Source organism: Durio zibethinus, chromosome 26, assembly GCF_047325235.1.
Source record: "Durio zibethinus cultivar Kanyao isolate XHJ-2024 chromosome 26, ASM4732523v1, whole genome shotgun sequence".
Classification (NCBI taxonomy): domain Eukaryota; kingdom Viridiplantae; phylum Streptophyta; class Magnoliopsida; order Malvales; family Malvaceae; genus Durio; species Durio zibethinus.
This window is the reverse complement of record NC_143187.1, coordinates 17,425,386-17,436,870: the sequence shown is the minus strand read 5'-3', so window position 1 is coordinate 17,436,870 and position 11,485 is coordinate 17,425,386. Positions and strand designations below refer to the sequence as shown.

At 33.1% G+C, this 11,485-nt stretch overlaps 2 protein-coding genes across 3 annotated transcripts; both read left to right on the top strand.

The window, feature by feature from the left end:
* The first annotated feature begins 1,242 nt into the window (after positions 1-1,242).
* On the top strand, positions 1,243-9,329 carry LOC111275341 (auxin response factor 1-like). Of its 2 annotated transcripts, none has more exons than XR_016334363.1 (16): positions 1,243-1,379; positions 1,497-1,518; positions 2,532-2,628; positions 2,985-3,100; positions 3,879-3,974; positions 4,058-4,114; positions 4,299-4,451; positions 4,544-4,628; positions 5,542-5,632; positions 5,725-5,889; positions 6,555-6,674; positions 6,750-6,825; positions 6,934-7,102; positions 7,199-7,665; positions 7,990-8,200; positions 8,593-8,821. XR_016334363.1 is itself a non-coding variant. In XM_022860645.2 (16 exons), the coding sequence occupies exons 3-16, from the start codon at positions 2,583-2,585 to the stop codon at positions 8,762-8,764; spliced, it is 2,004 nt and encodes a 667-aa protein (XP_022716380.2). In that variant the 5' UTR covers positions 1,243-1,379; positions 1,497-1,518; positions 2,532-2,582; the 3' UTR covers positions 8,765-9,329. The 2 variants fall into 2 exon arrangements, 1 of the variants encoding a protein (XP_022716380.2); XM_022860645.2 differs by having other exon boundaries at positions 8,010-8,200; positions 8,593-9,329.
* A 986-nt stretch (positions 9,330-10,315) lies between these two features.
* Positions 10,316-11,089, top strand: LOC111274079 (homeobox protein). The gene has a single exon (XM_022858734.2). It carries the CDS (start codon positions 10,451-10,453, stop codon positions 10,952-10,954), a length of 504 nt encoding a protein of 167 aa, XP_022714469.1. The 5' UTR covers positions 10,316-10,450; the 3' UTR covers positions 10,955-11,089.
* Positions 11,090-11,485: the final 396 nt, after the last annotated feature.

The window sequence follows — 11,485 nt, the reverse complement described above, 5'->3', positions numbered from 1 at the left end:
CTTTTTTTTTTTTTTTTGTTCATAGGCCATTGGTCTATATTTCCTTAATATTTTTGGTTGTTCATAATATCTGTAATTTTAAAAACAAAATGAGAAGAAAGAATAAAACATTAATGGCTCAATTTTAATCACATCGTTTTTCCTTTTTTTTTTTTTAATAAATTACATGGTGAATAGCAGATTATAGATTTGGTAATTTCATCATTTGTTGTAAAAAGATTTTAGTCATGTGAGGGAAATTCTTAGTACAAAATTGGTAACTTGGTTCCAACGCATGCTTTTCTTAAAAAAATAAAAAATAAAAAAAAGAAGCAGCCAAAGCCAGAGCCCAAAGGTCAGCAACGTGAAGAATATGCGATTATGCGAAAACGTATAAAACATGATTAATTAAATAATTAACAATGAATTATTAAATTAATTAAGGTAAGATTCGAAGTAAATAAATTAAACGGGAAACTATAGTGCGTGAACTAAGGGACAGCCCAGACAAGCTGTAGGAATTTCAAGGGTACGCGATGCCCTGCTTGCCTTCACTACCACCTTTTTATTCTTTCTTTTTTTTTTTTTTAAATTGAATTTTCATTTTTTAAAAGAAGAAAAAAAATTAGAAATAGAAAAAAGAAAGTTAAAAAAAAAAAGGGCGTAGAACAGCAGTGCGTAACGCAGATAGGATTGGCTGGTTTTCTCCGTCTTAATTTTGTGTTTTGACACACAAATAAAAAAATAAAATATATTTATATTTGATATATTAGTAATATATTATAAATTATCAATATGCTATAAATGATCATATTATTAATTAATAAATAAAAATTTAAAAAATAAATATTTTTAAATTTTATGTTAAAATACATAACTTACAATATATTGATAATGCATTATTTTTATACATTAATAATATATTAAATATAATTATTTTATATTATTTTTTAAAATTTGGTTTTCGTGAATGTTGTTTTGTGAAAATTATCTTAAAATAATGATAAATATTTAATTATAATTATAAAATTTTGATGAAAAATCAAATTTATTAATAAAAAAATATTTGTATTTAATTACAATATTTAAAATAAATTTCTTTATTATTATAAATTAACATTTATGATTGTTATAAAACCACTTCATAATTTTATAACTAATTTTTTATAATATTGAGGTTTTTTTTTTTCCAAAACGATTTGTAGTTAACGTGATAAACTTTTTTTACTATATAAAAGAGGTGAGAAGGGAGAAGAAAAAAACAAAAACAAAAGGAAAAACCTAGAGAGAGAAAGAGAGGGAGTGTGTGTAAGAAAAAGAACAGAAAAAGAGGCAGCCATAGCCAAAAGAGTTCGTGTCGGCTTCGACCGAACATTGACGCGCATCCACTCATTTACACTGTTCGCTTCGCTCTTTCTTTTTTTTTTTTTAATTTTTCTTTCTTTTCAATTCCTTTGCATATTTTTCGATCTGCTTTGTTTTTCAAGCCCTAATTTTTCTTGCTTCGGATCGTTCAGATTGAACGGTGAGCACTGAAAGGTAAGCCTTTTTTTTCTTTTAAATTTATATCTTTTTCTGGGTCCTTTGGCTGATCAGAAATGGAAGAAAAGAGGGGAGGAAATGCTGATTTTCAATTGCACTTCATGACTGACATTTTGTTTAATAGTGATCCAATTAGTTTTGTTCACTGTTCTTTTTTTTTTATTTGCTATTTTATCAGATCCCAATTCATTTTAATTTCTTTCTTTTAAAAATCTATTTTTCATTCTATTCTCTCTTTGTAACAAAGATGATACGTATGTTTAAATATTGTGATTTCTGTAATTACAGGATCATTGGGGGTTAATCCCATTTTTAATTGAGTTTTCAATTTTTCTTTGGAGTAAAAATAGGGTTTGTTTTTATAGCAAAGAACAATTTGGATCATTTTGTCTTTTCATTTTTGCTTGGGATTCGTCCTTTATTTATTTGTTTTGCTTTATTTTTTATGGTTCTAACTTAGTATTAATATTTGGGGTTCATTTAAGGCGCAAAGCAGAGTAGACTGACACATTGGTAGTAGTTAGTAATTAAGGCTTTTGATCAGTCAGTTTTGTTGTATAAGGAAAATCTTAACAAGTAACTAGTGGCACTTGTTAAGATGATATTTAAGGAAAGAAAAATGCAATTGATGCATTGTTTTTTCTTGAATTTAGTAAAAATATGGTGTATTAAATGCAAAACCTTTGAATTTAGAGTTTAACTCAGTTTATTCATGACACTACTCATAAGAGGTGGCAGTGTCTTGGATTCAAATCTCGATACTTGCAAACTTTCCCCTATTCCTAGGCAGTGCCCTCTTTTTTACAATAAAAAAAGCAAAACCTTTTCTTAAATAGTATTTTACCTATCCTTAACCAGTGCTTATAGGTACCCGATAACAGAACAAACAGTAAACTGATAGCAAAAGCAATCTCAATTAATGGCTTTGCTCTGTGTTGGTGGGGAAATTAATATATTTACTTATTCATTTATTTTCATAAACCTTTAATACAACCATTTTTCTATCACAGCACAACGTTTACATAGTTTGATTGCTTTCTGCTGATCTGAGGGGTGTTTCAATGGCATTTGCGGCTTCAAATCTTCCATCTGCTGAACAACAAGCAGGTTTGTCATTGTTTCTTTTTTTCTTTAAACTTAAGTGAACAGAATTTTGAGTTCAGTGAGTGCTTATGATATGTTATGCATATTTTTCATGTTTTAAATATAGTCAGAAGATTCAGAAATGGTTGATTTTTAACTTGATTGTAGTTTAAAAATAAATCTTGATAAGTTGGGATTGAGCTAATTGCAACCATAATGATATTAGCACGAGATTCTACACGATGTTGCATAAATTCAAAAGTGATACTCCAGTTTGCTTCAAGCTGAACTCTTCGTTCTTAAGCTTAGCTGATTTTTTTCTCGGTATTAAAATTATTATGGTGGCTTAATTTTTTTTCTTCTTTGTCTACTCTTTTAAGGCATTACTGATGATCCTTTGTATCGAGAACTATGGCATGCCTGTGCTGGACCTCTTGTCTCACTTCCTCGTGAAGGGGAGCGTGTTTATTACTTTCCACAAGGTCATATGGAACAGGTATGCCTACTTTACTATAAACTTTTGGATCTAATAACTTTTTAATATTGATTATATTTCATAAGTTAAAAGGTTAATCTGCTTTGATTTGTGCTTCTTAAAACCTTGGTGGATGGATTTGTCAACCCTGGCCATTTTGTTCTTATTTTGAATTCCCTTGTGTCAATAATGTTTCCGTATTTCAAGCATGATTCTTGGTTCTTTGTTATGGAGAAGAAATCCTCTTGTATATTGGATCTTGAATTTTTTAATTTTGGTATCATTCTCTCTTTTTGGTGAATCACTGATAATAATATGTGCAAGGGAAAGCATGAAGGTCTTATGAATTGCCTTGAAACCTGATTAACTTATATTGTTTAAACATATTTGTGGATTGCCATCAAATCATGTAAGGCAAAGAACTTTTTAAAGTTTATAGAATGATATAATTTCCTTGATGAATAGATTGTGTAATAATTTTTTTTTTTGTTATGTATGTATTTGTGCAAATGTTTGTATACCATGCCATTTGCTTGTAATATCTTGTTCACTTATCAGTTACCTGATGTTTACTGTCAAGTTGGTGTTTGTTATATATTTGGAAGATTAGTTAGAATGCATTTGTGCTTGGTCAAGTGTTTCTAATAAAATTCCATAGATCTGTTGAAGATTTCTGTCCCTAATTATTAGTCATTAGTCATCAAGTTTTATGTGTAGGCTTTATAACTTCACACTATGTTCCTTCTGCTAAACTCTAATGGTTCTCTAATTTTTGTTCCATTTTATTCTATATGTACAGCTTGAGGCATCAATGCATCAGGGGCTAGAGCACCAAATCCCTTCATTCAATTTGCCTTCTAAAATACTTTGCAAAGTGGCTTCTGTTCAGCGTAAGGTGAGTTGTTCATACTCATTGGTTTACTTTATTTTGAGTTTTTCCATTTCCTTGTGCTAAGTGACTTTTACCTCCAAGAGCAGGCTGAACCTGATACAGATGAAGTTTATGCCCAAATAACTCTGGTACCTGAAGTAGATGTGAGCTCTCACTCTCTCCTTGTCTCTTTTTCTCTCTCTCATTCCATCATAGCATGTAGCTGATGTTGGAAAGCTACCTTTAATTTCTAGAATCTCTTGTTGTAATTACTTTGAATGAGATATATAGATATATCTGTACATTTTGGCTGCCCTCACTTATGTTTTCTTCTCCAATATGATCCAGCAAAGTGAGGTTACTAGCCCAGATGACCCACTTCCTGAACCTGAAATGGTCATGGTCCATTCGTTTTGCAAGACCCTTACTGCTTCTGACACAAGCACCCATGGTGGATTCTCAGTTTTGCGTCGGCATGCAGATGATTGTCTGCCCCCATTGGTCAGCTTAAACACATTGATTGCATTTCCTTTGTTTTGAGATACTCCATATTTTAGAATCTTTCTGAACTTTCTATGTGGTTCTTTTCCCAGGATATGACCCAGCAGCCACCTTGGCAGGAATTGGTTGCAACTGATTTGCATGGCAATGAGTGGCATTTTCGGCATATTTTTCGAGGTTATATATTGTTGCTTTTTAGGTTGATGTTTTACTAAGTTGCCTTAGTGAGACCTGGAAAATTTCAAGCCTTTAGGCTGAAAGCTTGGTCAAAGTTGTTTTGTTTTTATGCTATCTTGTTGCTTGACACCTCTCTTTTACTTTGTGCATATAGAACTTTCTCTGTTTGAATTTTGTTAAACTTTTATGAATGTAGAGTTAAAGACAAATAAATTCCAAGCATCTTATGAATTTGAATCAACTAGCTTTATACAGGTCATGATTTATCATAATTCAGGAGAGCCTTTTAGGCACTTGTTACTTGCTATTAAAGTTTCGTGGAGATGGAGTCAGTAGCAATGTGGGGACAGGTGGCTTTTTCTATGTTGGATAAACTTATTCAAAAAAAAAAATCTTCAAGTATCCATTTGTTCCAGTTTGCATGCTTCTTCACATATCATCTTCAAATGGTTAAGTTAATGTTAGTTTTTTAATGAATTGGTATCTGTCAGGTATCATAAAATTAACACCTGTGGAACCTGGAAGAATTGATTTTCTAACTTGGAAGCTCAAGAAATTAAATGAAAATTTGTTTTATGCTGATTCCTTTATAAATAACTATGAGCTCTTGAAAGATGAATCATTGCGTGGATCTAGCTTTTTCTTTTGTGGTTTTGTTTCTGATCACTGTTAGCATCATTGAGAGCCGCCTGTTGGGTTCTTCTTTTTTATCTAGTTTTGTGATCTCTCTAATTTACAAGTATCATTTAAAATTGAAAAAAAAAAAAAAGAGTGGTATTTTAATTATAATATTTATAGTTTTGTCTTTTCAGACATCTATTACTTATCTGATGTTATGCTTTTAGTGATTTGAAGGTAATATTGTTTCTTGCTTCTCAGTTCTTATGATTAGCATGTTAAATTTTATTTGCAGGGCAACCTAGGCGCCACTTACTAACTACTGGGTGGAGTGTCTTTGTTAGTTCCAAAAAATTAGTAGCTGGTGATGCATTCATATTCCTGAGGCAAGATCTTTCTTAACAAACCAGATATCTGTTCTCTTTTGTTACTTTTGTTTAATCCACTGACCTATGTATTCATATTTACTGCTCTCCAGGGGAGCAAATGGGGAGCTGCGTGTTGGTGTGAGGAGGCTTATGAGACAACAGGCAAATATGCCATCTTCTGTTATATCTAGTCACAGCATGCATCTTGGGGTGCTTGCCACTGCATCTCATGCCATTGCTACGCGAAGTATGTTTTCTGTGTTCTACAAGCCCAGGTTTGTATTTCATCCTGCAGAGGCAACCAATTGTAACCCTTTGTCATCATCTTTCTTTTATCAATCCTCTTAGCCATTTTTGTTGTTGTTGTTATTATCATTATAAGAGTGAATTTATGTTATTTACTATTTAATTAAAAAATTAGAAATTTTATGTTGCAGATTTTGAGTTAATGCATATTTGCACATTTTATTTATTTATCATTCTTTTTTAGTCCTGAATTTGATTCTTTTTTTATTGAAGCTATATGCATCTTTATCTTTTCTGAAGTCATAATTTATTCTTCCTTTGGCGTGTATTAAGTATACTCTTCCTGGGGGATGAGCTGCATTAGATTTAGCCATATCTCCTCAGATGCAGACAAATGAAATAGAGGATTTGATCCAATACTTTAAGAAGGTGATATTGATAATTGTGAAAGTATATATACAATGGCGTAGAATAGGGTATTCTATGGCTGTATGTTTCCTTTTTTTTCGTTTTTCTTCTTATTTTGTCGCATTTTCAATGGGGTCCAATAAACGGAAGATCTTTTTTTAGTCTCCATGTGTATAGATATGGAATTTTTTTTATAGCCCTGTTGAACAAAAGTTGAGTAATTCTTGTGTTTTGTGTATATATGCTGAAAGAGGATATTTGTTCTAACAAGCATTATATTTATCAGAACAAGCCCGTCTGAGTTCATTGTGGGTGTAAACAAATATATTGAAGCTCGAAGCCATAAGCTATCCGTTGGGATGAGGTTCAAAATGAGATTTGAGGGTGAAGAGGTTCCTGAAAGAAGGTATTCATCTGACTGAATTGTTTTTCCTAGGACATTGGTAGTGCTTGTTAACCAGGAAACTTTTTGTGCCTGCAGATTCAGTGGCACAATCGTTGGTGTTCGGGATAACAAATCATCTGAATGGGCCAATTCTGAGTGGAGATCTCTAAAGGTTAGCCAATTTCTTCTGTCATGTCTTATTTGTTTTTCATTGAGGCAGGAAACAGTATTTGGGATATTTGAGTTGTGAAACTCTTGTTACAATTTTGTCTATTTTTAGGTTCAATGGGATGAACTTTCATCAATCCTGCGTCCTGATAGAGTGTCCCCTTGGGAATTGGAGCCACTTGTTGCAACTAATACCTCTTCAAACTCTCAACCTGCGCATAGGAACAAGCGAGCTCGACCAACTGTTCTATCTTTACCATCTTCAGATCTTTCTTCACTCGGTATGATTGTTTACTTGTCAGTACCTGTATTCAACTCTGCTTATTGGCCAAAAAAAACTCTTGCTTGAGATTTTAATTAAACACTTTATGCAATAGGTATGTGGAAATCATCAGTTGAATCTCCCTTCTGTGATGCACAACGGGGACATGCATCACAAAAATTATCCTCTGCTGCAAAGCCTAACTCTGTTGGCTTTAGTGGGAATGGCTCCCTGGCTGCAGTTTCTAGTAACTCAATGTATTGGTCTAACCCAGTGGAGAGTGTTACAGAATCTTTTGCGCCAGTTATTAACAAAGAATCTAGTGAAAGAAAGCAGGGCACCGGGAATGGCTGCAGGCTGTTTGGTATTCAGTTACTTGACAATGTGAACATGGAAGAAAATTCCCTTGTGGCTGGGGGAGATGACCAGCCTGTTCCATCACTAGATGATGACTCTGACCAGCTCTCTGATCCATCAAATCTTAATCGGTCTGATCTTCCTTCTATAAGTTGTGATCCTGAGAAGTCATGCCTGAGATCCCCTCAGGAGTCACAGAGCAATCAAATTCGGAGCTGCACAAAGGTAATTCAATCACTTTTTTTTTTTCCTGAGAAGAAAATATCTTTTTATGCTAGAATCCCCTGAAAAGATTGCAATTCCTTTTGTTGTCTATTTTACATAAACTTGTGATGTTTTTGTCAAGATCTATTTACATTTGAGTCCAAAATTCTGTCTCTATGGAGATCCTTCTAAAAAGATTGATTTTACATTCTAGTGAACATCTTTTGTTTTACATTCTAGCGAACATCTTTTGTGTAATTTTGCTGCAAAGAACTTCGGTAGATTTACTTTTCTCTCTAACTTTCTATAAAAGGATGTTGATGCGCATTACTAACACAGTAGCAGCAATCCTATCTTCTTTTCAGGTTCACATGCAAGGTATGGCAGTTGGGAGGGCTGTCGATTTGACACGATTTGACTGTTATGATGACTTGCTAAGGAAGCTGGAGGAGATGTTTGACATTAAAGGTCAGCTCTGTGGATCTGCTAAGAATTGGCAGGTTGTCTATACTGATGATGAAGATGACAGGATGATGGTTGGAGATGATCCTTGGAAGTAAGTTTGTCATCCTTTCTCTCTCACTGTTACTAAATCCTTCGCTTACATTCTTGTTTGATTCTTAGCATCCAGCCATTAAGATGTTTCATAATTAGTTATTTTTATTTTATGTAAATTTTCCACTTGCTAAAATGATGGGGAAATAGTAATGGAAAAAGAACTCAAATTCACCTCTTAAATTCTATTGTATAATATGAAATGAGCTTCACTTGGTTTCTTTCATCTCTAATAATTCATCAGACAAAATTCTATTGTTCTTGCGAGAATGATTGATCAAATAAAATGCTTGGAACGTTTGAAAATATCAAATTGAGATATTATGATACAGTAATGAATCTGAGAGTGGTTCTGCTACTGATTCCATTTGATCCTGTGAACTTCTATTGCAGTGAATTTTGCTGCATGGTGAGGAAAATTTTTATCTACACGTCAGAGGAAGTAAAAAAGCTATCACCCAAGATAAAACTTCCAGTCAATGATGAAATCAAACCAGCCAATCCTGGTGTTGACACAGTTGTCAACCCAGAAGACCGTTCGTCAGTTGTTGGTCCTGGGTGCTAAGGTAGCTGGGCCTTTATGCACTGCAGGAGCGTAGTGCTTCTATAGAAGAGATAGAGAAAAAAAAAAAAAAAAAAGGAACACGGTGCTCAAGATTTTGTCTATATATGCATTACCCAGATTATATACCACCGTGAAGTGGCCATTCTAAAATGGCTTGAGACATTATCCATATCTAGGAGCCTGCTGTTCTGTCAACATATTCATCTGGAGAGTAAGATGTGCTTTTAAAAAGTTTTTGTGAAGCAATTCTCATAGTGATTGTTCATTCGGATTTAAGTAGGCTCAAAAGTTTGTTTCTCCTCCAGGTTCTCAAATGAAAGTTGCCCTCCACCTCCACCTCCACCTCCACCTCCACCACCAACACCTACCTTTTTAGTTTTCCTTTTAACCTTTATTTGTCAATTTATTTTTGTTATATAATATACAACATGGCACACTTGTCCTTTGTATATAAATATATGGAGGGTTGCTATCTTTTGGTTACCCTGCTGATTTGGATGTGTTTTGTTTTGGTTTCTCTTTAGTGGGAAGAATTATACAGGCAATAAATGTTCTTTTTTCTTAATTCTCATGATGCTCTTGTATCATTTTCTCGCTTGAAAGCATCACCTCGTGCATAACTGCCTCATTCGAGTTTTCAGTTGGTTGTTTTTTTCTTTTTATTTAGCAGCAAGGCTTTTTGGATTTCGTCCAACCACATTTATCTACGTTGAGTCTAATGAATTTATGAGAAATTATCTTTATATTTTAAACTAATTACATGTAGATTGGTTGTTTGTTCTCTGTAGTAGCTGGATCTGTTGCATTTTTGTTGTCACTTTTTAGGGTTAAAGAAAACTAACCAGGACTTGGCTGATAATTTATTTATAATTTTCCCTTTCGTTTCTGTCAAGTATTTTAGTGTTGAACGACTTGGTTTTCTCAAGCAGATTTAAGTCAGTGCTGGGTAATTTTTTCTAGTGTTCATTTGCTTCTTAAGGGATTGCTATAATATCGAATGTCGATGGTATTGGTTGAAACATTGTTACCAGGGATGTACGACATTCTAGGGATACAGTTAGATTTAAGTTAGATTTGATAAGTTGTTTATGTATGTTTCTCTATTTTATATCTAACATGTAAAAAATGTAAAAATTATTTTGTCAAATATAATATGATTTTTTGGTTTATATCTAATTTATATACTTTTTTATTAAATTTAAATCATGTTTTTTTTATTATTATTATTTTCATATCTTATTATTTTTATTATTTTTATGATTACAAACATCAAATATGTGAGAGATAACACTTGATAGTTTATATATGTGTATATAAAAATTGATCATTTATATTATATTTTATATAAAAATAACATGTTAAAATTTATGTTGACAGAAAAAATATAATTTTTTTTTGTTTTTATTAAATTATTATTAAATTTTTAAATTATTTTATTTTATATCATTTTCGAGTATATCATATTTGAATTGTCGAGGTATAGTGAGAGGGAAGGAGCAGTAGGCAGGTGATACCCCACATCCTCGACTTTTTGATCGGAGAAGTGGCGCTGTGGTAACGGTCATAAAATTTGAAAAAACTAAAAAGTGTATTGATCTGCATATTGAAGCGCCTTCTTCTTTTGAATAAGCGTTAAATGCAAATATAATTATTTGAGGACTAAAATACTCAATTCTCGACTAAACCATGAAAATGTTAAAAGCAGTGAAGAAGCTCAAATTCTGGTCAAGTAAGAAGAGAAAGAGGAAGTCCCTTGGCTTTGACCCTTCCTCTCCTCCCTCCCGTTGTCATTGCTGCTACTCCTGCTCCTCAACGCAGCCCTCGGCGCCACCGTTGCCGTCATGGCTCGAGGCAGAGATGACCCAAGATGCCATTCCTACGCCAGATCAAGCTGAGCTATTCCCAGAATTCTCATATCCAACTGATCAGGTTCAGTACCCCACACAAGATATTGTATCAAGCCCCGTGTTTTCAGCTCCATTCCCAGCCCCAGCCCCAGCCCCAGCCGCAGCCCCATCCTATCAGCAATACTTGGTTCCAAATCCCGTCTATGGCCTGCCTGTTGTGCAGACAGCTAGAAGAGAGAGATCAGCTGGGTTTTTCAGCTGTGTTATTAATTTTGGAGTCAATCTGATCCGATGTTTCTGTCCGTGTTTTCGCATCAGAGAAGAATTTGGCAGAGAATTGTGAAGCCCTCAAATTTCTAATGGTTTAAGACGACTTTACGAGGAACCTTTTTCCGTATCTTCACTCGAAAGGTTTTTTTTTTTTTTTTTTTTTCTTAGGGGTTAAAAATTAAAATGAACTCCTTGTTATAGTATCTATGCTGCTTCATTTTATTATTAATAATAAGATTTTTTATGTTTTATTTTTTTTATTTTCAGGATAATTTAAATTTATTCATTTATTTTTTATGCATTTATATTTATATATATTTTATATATTTTAATACCCATTGCATGAGTTATCGAGAGGTAATATGTGATCGAAATAATGAAAATGTCTCTCTTCTCATAAATGAGAAAAGAATGGTGCTATTTGCACCTCAAGTTTCTCTCTTCTCATCCCATTATTATTAACACATTTTTTATTTCTCAAACCAAAACATTAATTTACTAAAAATGTAAATACTCGTTTCTTCACACCCTTTCTTTTCTTCACCGAAACCCTAAATCTTTTAAGTATTAAAGCCTAAATCAAACCCCAATTACTCATTTTATG